The sequence below is a fragment of the Myotis lucifugus genome, unplaced genomic scaffold, assembly GCF_000147115.1.
Source record: "Myotis lucifugus unplaced genomic scaffold, Myoluc2.0 scaffold_1022, whole genome shotgun sequence".
In the NCBI taxonomy this organism is placed as follows: Eukaryota; Metazoa; Chordata; class Mammalia; order Chiroptera; family Vespertilionidae; genus Myotis; species Myotis lucifugus.
In genome coordinates, this window is record NW_005872070.1 from 24,893 (window position 1) to 44,872 (window position 19,980).

General features: G+C 52.5%; 1 protein-coding gene across 4 annotated transcripts; it reads left to right on the forward strand.

Moving 5' to 3' along the window:
• The first annotated feature begins 6,353 nt into the window (after positions 1-6,353).
• Positions 6,354-9,536, forward strand: LOC102438185 (patr class I histocompatibility antigen, A-126 alpha chain-like). 4 transcript variants are annotated; one of them, XM_023747866.1, is made up of 8 exons: positions 6,354-6,486; positions 6,762-7,031; positions 7,264-7,539; positions 8,129-8,404; positions 8,524-8,643; positions 9,081-9,113; positions 9,248-9,316; positions 9,449-9,536. In XM_023747866.1, the coding sequence occupies exons 1-8, from the start codon at positions 6,414-6,416 to the stop codon at positions 9,451-9,453; spliced, it is 1,122 nt and encodes a 373-aa protein (XP_023603634.1). In that variant the 5' UTR covers positions 6,354-6,413; the 3' UTR covers positions 9,454-9,536. The 4 variants fall into 4 exon arrangements, with proteins under 4 accessions (XP_023603634.1, XP_023603635.1, XP_006107189.2 ...); XM_006107127.3 differs by having other exon boundaries at positions 6,355-6,486; positions 9,248-9,295; XM_023747867.1 differs by lacking the exon at positions 9,081-9,113 and having other exon boundaries at positions 9,248-9,295.
• Positions 9,537-19,980: the final 10,444 nt, after the last annotated feature.

Consider the following 19,980-nt stretch of genomic DNA (forward strand, 5'->3'; position numbering starts at 1 on the left):
GTGGCTCAGTTTCCTTAGGTGGCCAACTAGCCACCACTTGACAAGGTGACCACAGTGAGCCCTGCCCTCTTGGAGGGTCAGAGGGTCACCCTCACAGGACAGCCCCCTAGTCCATGGTGGGCTCTCCTTTCCTGTGCTCAGAACTTCAGCCAGAACCACCATCTGGGGGCTCCAAACGCCTGCTCCATGGACTTGGGCCTGCTCTTAGCACAGTATCAGACCTGGGGCCCCAGGTTCCAGTGAAGGAGGTGCAGGCTGGGCTGTGGCCATGGGATCCCCTGGTTATATCCCATCTGCACCATCCAGGGGCTGCCGGGCACACAGGACCCTGGACAGGCTTCTGAAGCCGCGATAGAAGTACTAGCTCTGAGGAAACATCCTGAGAGGACGGGTTACATCACTCGGGACCCAGTGGATATCAGGGCAGAGACCTCTGTGTGGTGCCGACTTCTCAACAGGAAGAGTGTGAGGGCCCAGAAACAAGGGGTGGAAGCAGGGTGACCCCACTGCCCATCACTCAGCATCACCCACGGGGATGTTGCACTTCCTGTCTCTGGGCTCTCCAGGGTGGGAGGTCCAGGTTCTCAGAAGTGGGGGTGCTCTACAAGGGGCCACCCAAACTATATTATGTTTGTCACCAGGGAAGTGTGGACTGCAGGTCCCTAGAGACCAGTAGGGGAGGAGTCCCCTCTCCGTGAGGCAGGAGGAATGACCCTGATCCACAGGGTGTGGGGCTGCTGTCACTCAGTGGGGGCCAAAGGAGCATGTGGGAACCCGGTACAGGACTTCCCTCCTGCTCCCTGTGCCTGTGAATGGACATGCACAGCAACCAAGCATGAGGGGGGCTGGAGTTCCAAGGGCCCAGACCCCTCAGGAGGAAGGTTTGGGTCACACCCCAGGCAAGTCATAGGGGTCCCCACCCCAGAGCTGGGAAATCCATGGCAGCCCCTGTGCAGAGGCCTCCTTTCCACGGGCTGTTCCCAGACAGTGACCGTGCACTGCAGGGACCCAGGCAGCTATTCCTGGGGTCAAGGCCTCCTCTGATGCTGACAGTGGCTCAAGGACTGTCCTGTGGCCCCACTCAACTTCACTGAGATCGCCCAGTAGTGACCTAAGACACGTCTAACAAACTTCCTCTTCCTGACCATCGGGTTGGATCTGGCTCTGCTGGCTCGCCCAGCGAGTTCTGGCTCCCTCTCCATAGGCTCTGACAGGTGTCCCCCTGGTACACACTGCAGAGGGCAATCCCACCTTAGAATCTGCTGCTTGGGGGACTCGGACTAACAAAATCATTTGCATCTCTCTGCCAGCGATCTCTTACTCCATCGGGTAACATCCTTCTCTTTTCCCAACTTCACCATCATCGGCTCCCTTGTGCTGGCCTTTGTATTATCTTTCTGAGGTAACAGATGCATATGTTCAGGGTAGTGCCTTGCTCTGCAGTGAATACGTCACAAGGCTCTCTTTAGTTTCTTTTAGTCTGCATCGTTGATTCCTTGCACTTGGAAAATGTTACCTGCACTCACTATTTCCAGTTCCTCTCCTCCTGTTCTCTCTTTTATTCTGTCTTTTCTCCATTCTCCCTTTTCTCTTTCTTTTCTTTATGTGTATTATCAGATGTCTCAACCATCCTATATAATAAAACCCTAATGTGCAAATTGACCGAACTGCGGAACAACCAGCAGAATGACCAGTCACTATGAGGTGCACTGACCACCAGGGGCAGACGCTCAGTGCAGGAGCTGCCCCCTGGTGGTCAGTGCACTATTACATTGGTTGTACTGCTCAGCCATAAGCCAGGCTCATGGCTGGTGAGTGCAGTGGTGGCGGTGGGAGCCTCTCCTGCCTCCGTGGCAGCGCTAAGGAGTAACAAGCCAATCAGTAAGGAGCGAGCAGGCGGGCAGTAATGAATGAGCAAGGGGTCCTGGACTGCAAGAGGGTGCAGGCCGGACTGAGGGACACCCCCCTTCCTCCTGTGCACGATTTTGTGCACCAGGCCTCTAGTATGAAATAATACTCTGTGATTATGCTAAAGGAAGAATTACCTGGGTGTATATGTTAAAAGTATAAACACAAGAGGTATGGAATAAAAGGAAAGAAAGAAGTAATTAATAGTCTGAAAAGAAAGTGCCCAGGTGATTCTGCAACCAAGGACCTGACAATCCACATTTAATGCTTCTATTTAAGCTCAGGTTGGTTTATTTTCAGAACAACTACATCAGCAACATAAAGTCTTCCACATTCCTGGTTAAAGTTTACATTGGCACTCGCATTTTCAAATCACATGAGCATCATCAGGTCTGGCTAAAGTTACAGGCCCCATAGGGTCCAGCATTGCCACCCCTGACTACCCCCTCTGGGGAATTCCTTGCTTTGTGCCCCAGGAGACATGTACACTAATGTTTGCAGCAAAAACTGGAATGACCACATATTCATCAATAGGAAAATAGCAAAATTTCACTATAACCATCTATAATAATAAAAGCATAATACGCTAATTAGTCCAGACGTCCTTCTGGATAACCTTCCAGACAAAGCCTGGGCTGTGAGCACCGAGGCAGAGGCAGCCACTGCAGCAGTGGGGGCCGAACCCCTTGCACGAATTTCGTGCATCAATCCTCTAGTAAAATATAAGACTTCATCACTAAAAGTGTAAGGACAGCCTCACAGATGAGAGATGACCCTTATGTAATGCTGAGCCTCAGAAGACTCCATGCAGTACAAGTTCACTTTACAGGAAATTTAAAGCTGGTAAAATTGAAAAACATTCGTGTGGGAGATATATATATATATTAATTATAAAATCTTTAGGGAGTCTCAAGGGTGTAAAAAACACAAGGCTCAGAACAGAGATTACATCTAGGGGACAGGGCTGTGAGTGTCAATGCCAACAGGAGTCCCCACAGTGAGGTGGACTGAGGACACTGTATTCACTGCAGACAGCTGGATGGTAATACAGCTCGTCAGCGAGACCAGCACGGCTGTGGGACAGCTGGGTGTGATACAGCAGGGCTGTACCCTCTCTGCCCGCAGCGTCTCACCCAATTGCTGTCAGGACGCCAAGGTGGGTGTGTAGACCGAGTGTAAGATCCACATTTTTCTGACTAAAAATCGGTTTCCTGACACACAGATTTTTGAAGATGCTGAGTATGAAAACTGACATTTTAGCCAATATTTTTACATTCTTAATGAACTAAATTAGAAAATTCTGAGAAATAGCAAAGAATTATTTTAAAGGCATGATTGTTATGGAGCCCAGTCTTTAAACTGTGTGATCTAGCTACCATGTGTTCTCAATGTTGTTGCCACTTACTGTAGGGAACATTATTACTAAAGGCAAAGCTAAGAAAAACTTACAAATATTGTTGTATCTCCTTGCTCTGTCTTAAACTTTGAATCATACTTTCCAAAAGTGAAATTTAGAGCTTTGAATAAAATAATCAGATAAAGGAAACACTGACTTACAGAATCCTGAAAGAGCATGTAGTGTGAACTTTGGTTTTCACATGTGTGTGAATTCTGTGACACTCCCCCTTCCGGAGGTGGAGCAATTCCCTCCTCTTGAGGGTGGGGGCTGGACTTGCTCACTCACTTCTAACTGAGGAGTAAGGCTGATGTAATGTGTGTGACTCTCAGCCTAGGACATTCACCTCACTCACCTTCCACGCTGGTTGCTCTCTCTCTCATCACTTGCTCTGGGACAAGAAGCTCTAGTCATTCACTGCCTTATGGCCGAGTCCCCAGGCTAGGAACTGAGGGCTCCTGGGACCATCCAGGAAGGAAATCAGGCCTCTGCCAACAGCCCTAGGAGTGAGCCATGTGTCAGTGGGTCCTCCAGCCCAGCCGCCTTCAGACCATGCAGCCCTGGCTGACAAGTGACGGCAACCTTGAGAGACGCCTGAGCAGGAAGCACTCAGGGCAACCCCTCCTGGGATCCTGACCCTGGAAAACTGGGAGATAATACACATTTGTTGTTTTTAGCTGCTGAGTTTAGAGTAATTTAAGCTGAAAACATGACCAATACAGTGTCCAAAGAGAGAATGAGTGATTGCACTTAACCCTTTGCACTGCGCTGTCCCCTCTCAGGGGACATGCAGTTTATTAGTGATTACGGGGAATTGAGTTATTTCAACACAACTTTTTGAGACATGCATGTTTCCCTGAAGTTTTATCTTGAAATGGCACAAGAAATTAAATCAAAATATCGTAAAATTACTAAGATATATACAAGAAATGTCAGCGGGTTTTGTGTCGGATTAAACAATAAACTACATATTCCCGATGTGGGACAAAGAAAACGGGACTGCATTGTGTGTTCTAACAGGAAAACACCTGGTGGCAGGTGTCAAACCACTTATTACTGTCAAACATGCGCTAATCAGCCTGCAATGCATATTGGGGAGTGTTAAAAAACTTATCATACTGTACAAAATTATAAACAATAAAATATTGTATTTTTTGCAAATATACATTCCTCGATGTCACCCAATTCATATAAGTCCAATATCATTATAATACGTTACTTGGTTCCAAAATTATACGAGGGTCTGTAAATGCACGTTTCCGCCGCAAAGTAACGTTGAGTAGCTGGTAGCCAATGTCCAGAATGGTTCGCAGTGCAAAGGGTTAATTTTCATTTGTTCTAAATTAATTATATGATACTAGGGGCTCAGTGCACGAATTTGTGCACCTTGAAAGGAACTGTGGGCCACTAGGCTGCAATGGGCATAGGCAAAGGTCTTGGCCCATCTTCTGTGCCCCCACCCGGCGCCTCCATCCATGACCCAGTCCCCTGTCTGCCCGCAGCCCCGCTCACACATGCTGAGGGCACCGGCCCTGCTCACACCTACTGACTGGCCCAGAGCAATTGGGGCCAGCAACAGCAGTGGGTATGATTGGGGCCGGCACTGTCAGCAGGTGTGAGGTACCCTAATCGCCCCTCAGGAGCAGGGGGAGATGGAGAAACTCTCCGGGCAATAGAGGCCGGCAGCAGCCACTTGCACCCACTGACAGAGTTGAGCAATCAGGACTGGCACTGGGTGCCAGCAGTGGGTGCAAGCAAGGCTGGTGCCAGCAGCAGGTGTGAGCACTGGGCGTTATCATGGGGCCTGGAAGCAAAGAATATTCAGTAACCACCAGAGGCTTGCCCCAATGACAGTGACCGGCACCGGGGCTTTGTCTGGCTCCCCCAATCACATGCTGCACCATCCCCCCGCATGTTCCATGCACGCCCCCTGGTGGTCAGCACACTTCATCGTGACTGGTTGTTCAGTTGTTCGATTATTCTGGTTTTTCCGCCATTCTGTCTATTTGCATATTAGCCTTTTATTATATAGGACTAGAGGCCCGGTGCACAAAAATTTGTGCACTGGCGGGGGAGGGAGGTGTCCCTCAGCCCCACTTGTGCCCTCTCACAGTCTGGGACCCCTCGGGTGATAATGACCTGCTGGCTTAGGCCCGCTCCCGGGTGGCAGAGGGCAGGTCCAATCCCTAGGTGCAGCCCCTGGTCAGGCTCAGAGCAGTCGATTTGGGAAGTTGGGGCGCCGCCCCCTATCATGCACAGAGCAGGGTGGATCGGGAGGTTGCGATGCCACCCTCAATCACACTCAGGGTAGGGCTGATTGGGGGGTTGGGGTGCCGCCCCCTGTCACACTCAAGGCAGGGTCGATGGGGAGGTTGCGGTGCCACCCCCTGTCACGCACAGAGCAGGATCGATCAGGGGGTTGGGGTGCTGCCCCCTGTCACGCACAGAGCAGGGCCCATCAGGGGAGTTGGAGCTCCGTACCCTGTCACACACAGAGGAGGGCCGATCAGGGGGTTGGGGAGTTCCCCCCTGTCACGCACAGAGTAGGGCTGATAGGGGAGTTGGGGCACCGCCCCCTGTCACGCACAGAGCAGGGCCCATAAGGGGGTTGGGGCGCCGACCCCTGTCACCCACAGAACAGGGCAAATCAGGGGGTTGGGGCACTCCCCCCTGTCACACTCAGAGCAGGGCCGATGGAGAGTTTGGGGCTCTACCCCATCACACACAGAGCAGGGCCCATGGGGGGGTTGGGGCGCCTTCACCTGTCACCAACAGAGCAGGGCGGATAGGGAGGTTGTGGCCCTGCCCCCTGTCACACACAGAGGGGTCAGGGCAAGATCCCAGGTCTCAGGCCTGATCTCACGGTTCCAGCCGGAGGGCGGAGACTGAAGCGGGGAAACTCAGTGTTGGGGAGTCCCCACCTCCCCGCAGTTTCACTTCTCCTCTCACAACCTGTGTGGGGCCCTCCTTCCTGGATACTCGTGACAGGGCCCCAGTTCTCACTCCCATTGGGTGTCAGGTGCTAGAAAAGCCAATCAGGGTCACCTTTGTCCCCAGTTATAAGTCTCTGCGGACTCATCAGGACTCACAGACTCCCCAGACCAGGAGGATGCCAGTCATGGGGTCCCCAGCCCTCCTCCTCCTGCTCTGGGGGGCCCTGGCCCTGACCCAGACCTGGGCAAGTGAGTGCGGGGTCGGGAGGGAATGGCCTCTGGGGAGGAGGAGCAAGGGCGCCCGGCGGGGGCGCAGGACCCCGGGAAAGGGCGTCTCCACCCCCCAACCCCCCGCCCACACCCCACACCCCAGACCCCACCCCGTCCTGACCCCTCTCTTCTCCGTCCCGCTGCCCCTGTTTCGTCTCCCGGGCCCCTCCCCTCTCCTGTCCCTCGGACCCCGGACCCCGAAACCGCGCCGGGAGGAAGGTGGCGGGTGTCAGCCCCTCCGCTCCGGCCCCCAGGCCCCCACTCCCTGAGATGGTTCTCCACCGCCGTGTCCCGGCCCGGCCGCGGGGAGGCCCGGTTCCTGGAGGTCGCCTACCTGGACGACACACAGCTGGAGCGGTTCGACAGCGACTCCGAGAGTCAGAGGGCGGAGCCGCGGGCGCGGTGGGTGGAGCAGGTGGAGCCGGGCTATTGGGACCTGAGCACCCGGAACGCCAAGGCCACCGCACAGACTTTCCGAGGGAGCCTGCACAACCTGCGCGGCTACTACAACCAGAGCCGGGACGGTGAGCCACGGGGCCCGGGCCGGTCACCACCCCCATCCCCACGGACGGACCGGGGTCGCCCCGAGTGTCCGAGTACGAGCTTCACCCCAACCCCCTCCTCCCCCCGCCATAGACACACCCGGGAGGAGCCCGCCGGGACTTGGACTCGGTTTCACTTTCAGTTTCTGTTTAATCCCCGCGGGCGGGGCGGGAACGCAGCTCAGTGGGCGACACTGACCTCGGGGCGGATCAGGGTCTCACACGATCCAGTGGATGCAGGGCTGTGACATGGGACCGGACGGCCGCCTCCTCCGCGGGTACCACCAGTCCGCCTACGATGGCACCGACTACATCGCCCTGAACGAGGACCTGCGCTCCTGGACCGCGACCAGCACCGCAGCTCAGATCACCCGGCGCAAGTGGGAGGAGGCCGGTGAGGCTGAGCGATTCAGGAACATCCTGGAGGGCAGGTGCCTGGAGTGGCTGCGCAGATACATGGCGATGGGGAAGGAGGTGCTGCAGCGCGCAGGTACCAGGGCCTGGGGCCTCCCTCCTCTCCCCTGGGGCTGGGGCTCAACAAGGAGACAGGACACAGGGTCAGTGTCAGACCCCCCTCCTGTGAGCCAGGAGACTGAGTCCGCCTGGCTTTTCAGATCCAGTGACGACCTCCCTTCTCTCAGGGACACCGAGGGGTGCAGTCTCTCAGGGACAATTAGAGGGGAGACCAAGCCTGAAGGAAATGAGCAGCGGTTCCCACTGACCCTGCAGTAGCTCTGGGACCCATGGGGACATGCTCTCTCAGGCCCTGCTTCCTACCCCTCCCCCAGTGCATCTGAGGTCTGACACCGACTTTTCTGAGTCCTTTGGCCTCCACCCAGGACAGGACCAGAAATCCCTTTCTCCCCCTGAGACCTGCCTCCTGCCCTGGGCTGTGTCACTCCGACTAGAACTTTCTAAGGAGGAGAGACCATCCCCAGGTGCTCTGTCCAGGCTGGTGGTGCTTGTGTGCTCCCTCACCCACCCCAGGTGCCCTGTCCACGCTCAGGTGGTCACATGAGAGCTGCTGGAGGGTCCCCTGACAGTGCCAAGTCCCTGAATTTCCTCACCCTTCTCCTCAGACCCTCCAAAGACACACGTGACCCACCACCCCATCTCTGACCGTGAGGTCACCCTGAGGTGCTGGGCCCTGGGCTTCTACCCTGCGGACATCAGCCTGAGCTGGCAGCGTGATGGGGAGGAGCAGACCCAGGACACAGAGTTTGTGGAGACCAGGCCTGCGGGGGATGGGACCTTCCAGAAGTGGGCAGCCCTGGTGGTGCCCCCTGGAGAGGAGCAGAGATACACGTGCCATGTGCTGCACAAGGGGCTGCCCAAGCCCCTGACCCTGAGATGGGGTGAGCAGGGGCCTGGGCACAGAGCCTCTTCTCAGGGAGGCAGGGGCCTGTGGAGGACTTCAGTGGGGTGAGGGCTGAGGCCTGGGGGTTAGGGCCCTCACCTCCCCTTCCCTTCCCAGAGCCGCCTCCTTGGGCCACCATCCCCCTTGTGTGCCTCGTTGTGGGCCTGGTCATCCTTGGAGCTGTGGTCACTGGAGCTGTGGTCACTGGAGCTGTGATGTGGAGGAGGAAGCGCTCAGGTAGGGAAGGGGTGGGGCCTGAGTTTCTTGTCTCACTGGGGGTTGCCAGCCCAGGTGGAAGTGTGTTCTGCTTCATTAATGGCAAGTACCATCCCCACACGTGTGGTTGCCCAGTGTGGGGCCCTGTTTGCTGACACTCACTCTTTAGTCAAACACGTGTGGAAATGGGGACAGATTCATCACCTTGATGATTCTAGTGATGGGGCCTGGTTCCCAGCACTCCCAGTTCAGGGAGGAAGGTCCCTGCTGAGGACAGACCTCCAGGAGGGTGGTTGGTCCAGTCCCCACACGTGTAGTTTCCTCAGGTTTCCTGATCCTGCACTGGGTCTGTAGTCACAGATCTGGAAACTTCTCTGGGCTCCAGGACTAGGAGTTCCTTTAGGACCTCATGGCCCTGGGTCCTCCCTGTCTTCTCACGGGATGTTTTCTTCCCACAGGTGGAAAAGGAGGGAGCTATGCTCAGGCTGCCAGTGAGTATGGAGGGTGGCCCCTGAGATCCTGTGATAGTACAGACTGGATCCCATGGGGGACCTCACCCCTATAATTCCTCCCTTAGTCTCCTCTCCTGGGGGCTCTGACTCCGTCCTGTTTTGTTCTACCCCAGGCAGCGATGGTGCCCAGGGCTCTGATGTATCTCTCTCGGCTTCTAACCGTGAGACCCTGGCGATAGCAGGGGTTGGGGCAAAAGGGACAGGACTGGGTGATGGGGACTCTTTGGGACATAGTGAGCCTGTGGTGGGCTGTTGAGAAGGTCACTGCTTACAGCCACTGAACTGGGTTTGTTCATGATCATTTTCTTCCACAGCCTGAGGCACTTGTCCGGGACTGAGTGATGAGAGATTTGTTCACGCTCCTACTTTGTGATTCAAGAACCTCTGGTTACTTTCTGCAAATGGCATCTAAATGTGTGTGTTCCTATCAGCATAACGAGAGGAGGTGGGAGGATGGCCCACCCCTGCCCACTACACCCCTTCCCCAGCCTTTCCTGTCCAGTAGAGGTGGGGCTGGGCCCTCCCCATTCCTGTTTTTACTGCCTGTTGCGCTCAGCTGCAGCTTCTTACTGCCTGATTGAAATAAGAGTCTGGATTTGCATTCTTCTTCACTTCTTGCCATGAAGGGGTGATGGGTTCCTTAAAGGAGAACAGCCCGGCTGGTGTGCCTCAGTGGCTGAGTGTCCACCCAGGAACCAGGAGGTCATGGTTGGATTCCCTTTCAGGGCAAATGCCCAGATTTCAGCTCAGTTCCCACCAGGGTCATGCATGTGAAGCCAATGGATGTTTCTTTTTCATCATTGATGTTTCAATCCGTCTCTCCCTCTTCTTTCCTCTCTCTTTGAAAATTAATAAAAACATTTTTGAAAAAAATTAAGGAGAAGATCCTAAAATTTGAGAGGAGATAAATGGAAGCCCCAAGAACTGGTCAGGACCTGTGTGTTTGCTGTGCTGAGGCTGCTGCAGGAGGGACAGGAGAGGCTGTGAGGACCGAGTGTGGTCAGGGCTGTGCCCAGTTGGCTCCCTGGTCTCTTCAGCTGGGTCACCTCTCTGCTCCTTTGTTCTTCTCACTTCAGGAGAACCTTGTCCCACCAGGACTTTCCATAACAGGGACTCATACCTCCCCAGGCCTTGTAAATTGTCCTAATGAGGAACATCTCCAAACCCGTGGGCAGCAAGGCCTTCCTGTGTCTGGGTCATCCTAGGGCCTAGGCTCAGGCCTGGGTCCTGCCCTCATCCCCTCTGGGACTGTATTTGTTGTTTCTTTGTTTGTGTAGAGCAGTGGTTCTCAACCTTCTTGCCCTTTAAATACAGTTCCTTATGTTGTGACCCAACCATAAAATTATTTTCGTTGCTACTTCATAACTGTAATGTTCCTATTGTTATGAATCAGAATGTAAATATCTGATATACAGGATGGCCTTAGGCGACCCCTGTGAAAGGGTCGTTTGACTGCTAAAGGGGTCGCAACCCACAGGTTGAGAACCACTGGTGCAGAGGATTGTGCCTGTTTGTGTTCTTGTTATGAGTTTTGGTCGCATTCTTCTTTTGAGTGTCCCCTATCCAACATCAGCAGAGATGAGTTGTCTGTCATTGTGCCCACAAGGCTCAGGGGTCCCTGCACACAAGAGTCCGTGGTATGGAGAGATGAATTTTCAGTCTCATCATGCTCTTGGCTCCTTCTAGGAATTGATTGTTCTTTCTATCTTTTCCTAAACTCTCCAAGGAACCAGGTTCTGGAATTAGCAGGGAGGAGGGTCCTGTAACTGGTCATCTTAGATAAGTTCCTATTGGAATTCCTCTCTGCTCGCCCACCCTCTCTCCCTGCCCTTCCCTCTAGTGCTGGCTGCAGTGGGAACCCTGGGATTTCTGAAGCAGAGTCTCCTGTAGATTCAGGGAGAGCCGCTCTGTGGGAAGAGCAGGTGCCCTGATGTCAATGTGAGAGCTCGCTGTGCTGTAGCTGCCACAGGACAGCTGTGGTCTGAGGCCACGTTAATGAAGACGTGTCTCTAGCACAGGGAGGTGCTCTACACTGACCATTCATGAACCAATATTAGTTGTGTGCCAGATGTGTGACAGTGTTTCCGCATGTGGGGACCATTGAAGGACAATCAGAAAAGCTGCTTTCCTGTGTGACATACGTTGTGTGGGAAGAAACAGAGTGAATGAAAAAGCACAGTAAACATGGAAGGTGTCTGTGTGACAAGGGGTAACTGTTGTGGGAAAAAATGCCATGGGGAAGGCAAGCCCAAGTGTGGCTGTGGGGGACACAGACCATGGGTGTTTTGTTGTTTGTTTTTAATATATACACTGAGTGGCCAGATTATTATGACCAACCCTAATTTGCCTACAAAATTTGTGCACTGGGGGATGGAGGGTGTCCCTCAGCCCAGCCTGCACCCTCTCTAATCTGGGACCCCTCGGGGGATGTCTGACTGCCGGTTTAGTCCTGATCCTAAACTGGCAGTTGGACATCCCTCTCACAATCCAGGACTAGATTGTGGATTTGCATTCTTCTTCACTTCTTGCCATGAAGGGGTGATGGGTTCCTTAAAGGAGAACAGCCCACTGGTGTGCCTCAGTGGCTGAGAGTCCACTCAGGAACCAGGAGGTCATGGTTGGATTCCCTTTCAGGGCATATGCCCAGACTTCAGCTCAGTTCCCACCCAGGTCATGCATGTGAAGCCAATGGATGTTTCTCTTTCATCATCAGAAGCGGTGCCAGCCTGATCACCCCCTAAGCACTCCCCTGCCCGCCTGATGGACGCCGAACTGCTCCGCTGCCGGCCCGATTGCCCCCAACTGCCCTCTCCTGCTGGCCTGGTCACACCCAACTGCCCTCCCCGCCTACAAACGTAAGGTGATCATAATAATTTGGCCACTCAGTGTGTGTGTGTGTGTGTGTGTGTGTGTGTGTGTGTGTGTATTATTGATTTCAGAGAGAAAGGGAGAGGGAGAGAGAGAGAGAGAAATATCAATGATGGGAGAGAATCATTGACCGGCTGTCTCCTGCAGGTCCCCTCCTGGGGATTGAGCCCACAACCCTGGCTTGTGCCCTTGACCAGAATCCAACCCGGGACTCTTCAGTCTGCAGGCCATCGCTCTATCCACAGAGCTAAACCAGCTAGGCCGTGTCTGTTTGATTTGGGTGGCCAGCCAGTGGGGGCCTCCCTGGGAAGGTGGCTTGAGGAAAGCATTGAAGGACATGAGGATGTCAGAAGGAAGTCCTTTCCAGCAGTGGCACCTCCAGTGGGAATGGCCTGGGACAGGAGTGTGTTTGGTTTAAGAGGGAGGAGGCCAGTGTGGGAATGGAGCAGAGAGTAATGGACATGAGATAAAGACAAGGCCAGACCTCCTGGGCCTGGAGGATGGAAGAAGGGCGGGGACTGTGCTCTGAGTGAGGAGGGAGCCACAGGAGAGTTTAGAGCAGGAGAGGCCTGGCCTGATTCCCTCTTTAAAGGATCACTGTGGCTGCTGAGCTGAGAACACTTGGGAGGTGAGGGGGCAGTGGGGAGGCAGGAGGAGTCTGTGAGGGGCTCCAGGCTGGAGAGGCTTCCAGGGGTGAACGGTGGAAATAGTGGGCTTGCTGGGGTTCTTGTTCCTTCTGAAGTGGACTTTAGAGTGAGCCTAAGGGTTAATCTGGGGCATTCGAGAGAGGAATCAAGGTCACCAAAAATCTCAGAGGATATAAGTAGAGAGACAGAGTTCCCATTAGCAGAGATGGGGAGACTCTGGAGCAGGCTATTTGAGGGGCATCACAGGCCTTCATTTTAAGAGATGCTGGAGCTGAGTGTCTGTCAGCAACACACGGGAGTCGTCGGATTGGCAGTTGGACAGATGAGTCTGGAGATCAGGAGAGATGTTGGTTGGAGAAACAGAGTTGGGAGGCCACACAGGTAAATAATATTTAAAGCCTTGAGAACGGACAAGGTCACCAAAGGACTGATGGCTACAGGAGACCAAGGGAGCAGAACTGAACCCAGGACCCAGTGCTGAGCCGTCTGTTCAGACCACACACCAGAGCCGACTGCACTGTTCTGTCTCCGGGTCTAGAAGGCACAGGGCCCACGGAGCCCCCAACGTTCCTGGGCTCAGGAACAACCTGGACCTCTTGTTGGCTCAGGACGTCTGGAGCAGAGTGTGAGTCTGGCTCTATCCCAAGGTGCTGATGCTGCTGGTCTTCACATCCCACATTGAGCAGCGAGAACCCAGACCAGGATCCCCGTGTCTGTGTCGGCCTCGCCTGCAGGGTGTTACACAGGTGGTTCCTGTCTGTGCCTAATTCTCTGGGTCTGTGGGTCGGGGAGAGGCTGGGGGTTTTGTAAGAAGCTCACAAGCAATCCTGGGGCTCAGCCAGCCTGGGAACCACTGAGGCCAGTGCCAGAGCTCAGGGTGGGGAGGGGTTTTACGTCCACATTTAAAGGTTTCATTTTTCCTCAGAAAGAGAAGGGAGGACATTCATCACCAGTTATGAGACATGATGTTGGGAGTTACATGTCATTCTCTCTGCCATGGGGTAGAGTCAGGTGGAAGAGTTAGGACATGGGCCCTTGGTCCCCATAATAACATCTTTGAAGGCTTGCTCTCTGAAACTGTTCCCCAGATACAGTTCTTGGAGCAAACAATGGAATCACAAGGGACCACTGAAGGACAGGACGGCCTGCTGCTCGGGCTGGGCTCAGACTTGGCAGGGGCACTGGCCCAGTTAATGGGACCCTGGAAACCCCAGGACGTTGGGACCAGGGCTCATTCCTACAGGGGCAGCCCAGCCCTTTGCTGTCTGTGACCCGGAGGACCCCTTCCAAACACCAGCAGGGGGACCATGGCACACCCTCCCCTGCTGCTCTCCTTCCTGAAGCCTCTACCCCTCTGCGTGCTGACTCCCCCCCATCCTGACCTCCTCAGGGGCATCCTTGCCTTCCCAGGCCTGACACCCAGCCCCACCCCAGCCCAAGCTCTGAGACAAGCGGCACTAGTTCCCAGGGGGAAGGTGCTCTAGCTCCAGAGGCAGCAGCGGGAACAGGGGACAGGTTCTTGGGTGTCCAAGGTCCCATCCAGGAGACTAAGGACTCCTGGTTTGATTGTGGGGTGCAGCTGGACCTGGGAGCCAGCGGTTATGGCCCAGGAGACCTCGCTCTTTCCTAAGGCAGCGTCCACGGTGACTCAATGGGGAGGAAGCATCCACATCAGTGTGCATTTGGAGAAACTCTTTGCACCCCAAATTTGACATAAGACAGGGCCCCCCTTCTGTGTTCAAAGCCCTGTTCTGGTGCTGGGAGCAGAGGGAGACCCTGGGAGGTCCTGGCTGAGCAGCAGAAAGAGGAGCTGGCTCTTCTGTCCTCAGCCCTGTGGCCACACGGGGGCGCCGACGCGCTGTTCCCGAGGCTGCCTGAGCCCTGGCAGGGGCTGTGCTGTGAGTGGGTCAGAGGGGCTGACTTGAAGGCAGGGCATCCACAGGGGATGAAGAAGCTTTGGCGAGACTGGGCTCCACAGTGTCAAGGTCAGGACAGGACATGGATTGACTAAGAAGAGTGCTCAGGAGCCAGGACCCATCTCTGAGGATTCCATCTCCTCACTGCCACCCCTCTCACCAATCCCTTGAGGACAAAACCATAGTAACCTGAAAAGTAGAAACATGTTCTTCTATTCCCTATTTCTGTTTTGTGATTTTTTTCAAACTCAGTTTTCAAAATAAAATCATCTCTTATTTGGGAACAACTTCTCACTGTCTACACAATCTTCCACGGTGAGGGGATGCACATTGGGACTCTTGGGGCTAAAGCACAGCTCCCCAGGGCCTTCTGTCCCCCAGAAGGACAGCAGAGGGGCCCCTGTGCCAGGAGCCCCAGAGGTCACAGCTCTAACCCCAAGCTGTCCCTGAGACCTCCTGTGAGCACAGCCCCTCTCTCAGGGTCCAGAATGAGCCCATGCACATCCTCGAAGACCCCTCTTTCCCTCAGGCATCCACACCCTGACCCAGAAAGGCTCCACACACTGGAATGAAGACCCGACCACCCTAAACCTCCTCATCTCCATCCTCAGTGGCCAAGTGAGAGCTCCCAAAACGGTGCTCCTCCCACCTCCTCTCTCACACACTCACCACCACCATCAGCTCTGAATCCACCAGGACTAACATCATTCTGTCCTGTCCCTGTTTGTCTCGGTCACTCAGTCTCCCAAACACCCTACATGCTCCTCTCCACAGGCACCCCCCCCAACACACGCACACACACTGTCTCCTCACACAACACCTACCCAACTCCTGAAACCTCCCCACTGCCCTTCCCAGGGTTCTCAGCCCAGGACCCGCTCAATGTGCACATCTCTCTGCAGGATGCTCCTGCACCTCGCAGCTCTGAGGGAAACCTGGTCTCCCTGGGACACAGCTCCTCTGAAGTATCTTCCTATTGGGTGTCTCCCCTCCCCACACCTGGTGCCCCATGTTCCTCACTCCTCCCTGAACATTTTCTCCTATGAATCGTCTGCCATCAGATTGAGCCCCAAGGCCCCTCCTTGTAGGTATTCGCTGTGGGCCCCGAGGCCATTCCTGATTTCCTTCAGCTCCTGGCTCACTGTCACCCTCCCCAGAGGGCTCCCCCTTTGATCCTCGATGATTTCAATAAAATCAGATGCGGAAGGCTGAACAGTGGTCCCCAGAGATGCCCACCCGGAATCCATGGAGCCTGTGAGCAGGTTTCCTGACCTGGCAAAGGGACGAGGGCGAGGTAATGAAGGTGAAGGACCTTGGATGGGGACACTCTCCTGGGTGATCTGGGGGGGCCAATCAGGGCACATGGACCCTGAAAGCAGAGAAGTTTCTCTGGCTGGAGGCACAGGTGCTGCAGGAGGGATAGGGTGGAGGGGAGTCAGAGAGGCTCCATGTGGGGGAAGGCCTGGGTGTGCTGTAGGGGCCAAGGTCCAGGATCGCAGGCATCCCCTGGGGAGCTCAGGGGCTCCAGCTGGCAGCCAGCAGGGAGATGGGGACCTCAGTCCCACATCTGCAGGAATCTGCCTTCACACAACCAAGTGAGTGAGCCTGGCAGTGGCATCAGTGGGGAGCAGAGACCTGGCCACTCGTGTGCTTAGCCAGAGAGGACATGTGGGACGTGGAACCTACACAACCGCGACATAGGAAATGGGTCTGTTCACAGGAACTCGGTTTGTGGTCATTGTCCAGCAGGACAGGCACCACCCAGCAGTGAGGATGCTCTCAGCCCCTGCTTCTCACTGCCCTGAGCTCCTCTCCTCCATGACCTTCTGCTCTGCTCTCCCTGGGCCCCACTCCCTCGTCCTCCTCTAGACCTTGACATTGCCAATTACTCAGCCCTTCCACAGTCTCCATCTCTGCTGCCCACACTCTGTCCACCACCTCCCCTCCTCATCCCCATGGACTGTCCCCCTCCCACCTGCTCTAGCCCCCAGAAACCACCTTTCTACTCTCTGTTTCTATGAATTTGAACTTTTTTAAAAGTCCACATATAAGTGATACCATGCAGTGTTAGTCTTTCTCTGTCTGACTTAGTTCATGTAGCATAATGCCCTCAAGATCTACTCATGTTGTTGCAAATGGCAGGATTTCTCTTTTCTCATTACCGAATGGTATTCTATTGCATGCATTCACCACATCTTCTTTATCCACTATCCACTGTCACATTGTTTCCATCGTTTGGCTGTTGTAAAGAATAATACAATGAACATGGGAATACGGATATGGCTTCAGGACCCTCTTTCCATTTCCTTTGAATATACACTCAGAAGTGGGCTTGCTGGATCATATGGCAGGGTTTTGAAATTTCTTGAGGAACCCCACACTGTTTCCCATAGTGTCTGTGCCAAACTACATTCCCACCAGTAGTTTGCAAGGCTTCCCTTTTCTATACATCCTTGCCAACACCTGTTATTTATTTTTAATGATAGCCATCCTAACAGGTGTAATTTGGACTGTGGTTTTGATTTGAATTTCTCTGCTGATTAGTTATTTTAAAACCTTTTCATGTATTTATTAGAGATTTGGATGTATTCTTTAGAAAAATGTCTATGTCATCCCCCTGCCCATTTTTAAATTGGATTGTTTCCTATGTTCCTGTTGAGTCGTATGAGTTCTTTTTATATTTTGGATATTAACCCCTTATCATATATATGATTTGCAAATATTTTCTTCCATTCCATAGGTTGCCTTTTCATTTTGCTGTTGGTTTCTTTTGCTTTGCAGAAACTTTTTAGTTTGAAGTATTCCCACTTGCTTATTTTTGCTTTGTTGCCTTTTCTTTTTGGTGTCAAATTAAAAAATCCAATGTCAAGAAGCTCTATGTTTTGTTCTAGGAGTGTTTTGGTTCCAGGTCATAAATTAAAGTCTTTATGCATTTGAGGTTGATTTTTATGTATGAAGTTAGATAGTGATCAAATTTTCTTTTGCATGTGGCTGTTCAGCTTTTCCAAAAACAATTTATTGAAAAGTCCATCATTTCCTATGGAATATTTTAGCCTCCTTTATGCAAATTAATTGACCATATAAGCATGTGTTTATTTTAGGGCTTTTTATTCTGATCCATTGATCTCTGTGTCTGTTTTTATGCCAGTACCATACTGTTTTGATTACTATAGCTTTGTAATATGGTTTGAAATTAGGAAGCTTGATGCCTCCAGCCTTGTTCTTCTTTCTCAAGACTGCTATTCAGCACACCTGCCAGAATGGCTATCATCAACGAACGACAAGTGTTGGGGAGAATGTGGAGAAAAGGGAACCCTCATACAGTGCTGGTGGGAATGCAGACTTGTGCAGCCTCTGTGGAAAACAGTAGGGAGTTTCCACAAATAATTTAATAATGCAACTCCCATTTGACCCAGTAATCCCACTTCTAGGAATATATCCCAAGAAACCAGAAACACCAATCAGAAAGGATATATGCACCTCTATGTTCATAGCAGCGCAATTTACAATACCTAAGATTTGGAAACAGCCTAAGTGCCCATAAGCAGATGAGTGGATTAAAAAAATAATGGTACATCTACACAATGGAATACTACACAGCTGTAAAAAAGAAAGAACTCTTACCATTTGCAACAGCCTGGACCAACCTAGAGAGCATTATGCTACATCAAATAAGCCAATCAGAGAAAGATAAGTATCACATGATCTCACTCATAAATGGAATATAATGAACAATATAAACTGATGAACAAAAATGTATCCAGAGACATAGAAGCATTGACAAACTGTCAAACCTCAGAGGGAAGGCAGGGGAGGGCAGGTGGGTGGGAAGAGATCAACCAGTGAACTTGTATGCATATATGCATAACCCATGGACACAGACAACAGGGGGTGAAGACCTAGGGTGGGGAGTGAGGGCCAGCTAGAAGAGGTCAGTGGGGGAAAGGGGAGACATATGTAATACTTTCAACAATAAAGATTTTTTCTTAAAAAGTCTATGTCTTCCATCTTGGATGCTCTTTTGCTCTCTCTTGGATTGTGTGCTCTGGGGAAATAAGCTGCCATAGGCTGTGACAGCCCTGTGGAGAGACCCACATGAGTCAGCTGGGAAGCAAGCCTCCTAAAGCAGGTCAACAGCCACATGAGTGAACCTGGAGCAGATGCTCCCGGCCTTGAGCCTTGAGATGACCACAGCTCCAGCTGACATCTTGGCGGCAGTCTCAGGAGGGACTGAACCAGAACCAGCAGCGAAGCTTCCTGGATCCTTGAACCACAGACACTTTGAGATAATAAATGTTTGTTGTTTCAAGCTGCAAAGTTTAGGACCATTTGTTGCACAGTAATAGATAACGAATGCAGCCCATAACAGGTAACACTTAACAGCTGGAATGCTATATAAGGTGGAGCAGAAGAGTCAGAATCAAGGTGGTCAGGGGACTGCACAGGAGAGAGGTGAGGAGAAGAACGCTCACTGAGCACCTGTGCTGTGCTAGGCACTGTGCCAGCGCCTCACAGACACACAGACACATTTCACATTAATTCTCATTACAGGGCAACACTGGCATCGTTATTCCCACGTTACATTTGAGTAACCTAAGGTTCAGAAGGGTTACATAATGTGCCCTACTTTATATCGCTGATAAGTAGCCAACACCAGATTTCTGAACTCTGTATTTATTCTCCTGCTTCTGTTACCACCCTCATGGCAATGAGAAAGGAGAGTATATGCTTCCTAACACTGGTCATGAGTGAAAATGGACCCAGCTCACCCTGTCAGACACACACCTGGCATTGATGTGATCAGAGCAGAAGGAGGGGGTGAGCACAGTGCTGTGGGAACATGAACAGAACCACTGCTTGTGGTGTGGGAAGGGGTGGAGGGAACACCCCACGGAGGGGTCACATTAGCCATGAACAGCTGTCTTTCTGTTCCCCCTGGTAGAGCCTGGGCTCTGATCAGACTGACGTGGGTTCAGACCAGGTACTGTCTCTGTGACCCGGACAAGTTCCTTCTTGCTGCCATAGTTTCATTATCTGAACTGAGTGAATGAGGAGGTGCATATGAATTGCTTGGCAGAGAGTGAGGTATATGATAAACACTTGATAAATGTTCACAATCAATAATATTATTGTTTTTCTTTTAAAATTAACTTTCTCTTAATGAATGTTTAGTTACCAGTACTACTTTACATGCTCACCCACCAGTGTGTTTTTATAAGGGGGGGAAATAGCTCCCTACATGAACTGGGTAAGTGTTGAAAAGATACTCGAATTTCAAGGGTCCTCTGCCACTATGTACGATGCTGTCTCTCTTCTACTTATGAGATCACTCACCCACTCATTTTATCTGAAGATCTGCAGCCTTAATACTGATCCACTCTAAGTGTGACTATTTTGCTCTTTTCTTTGGCCGTT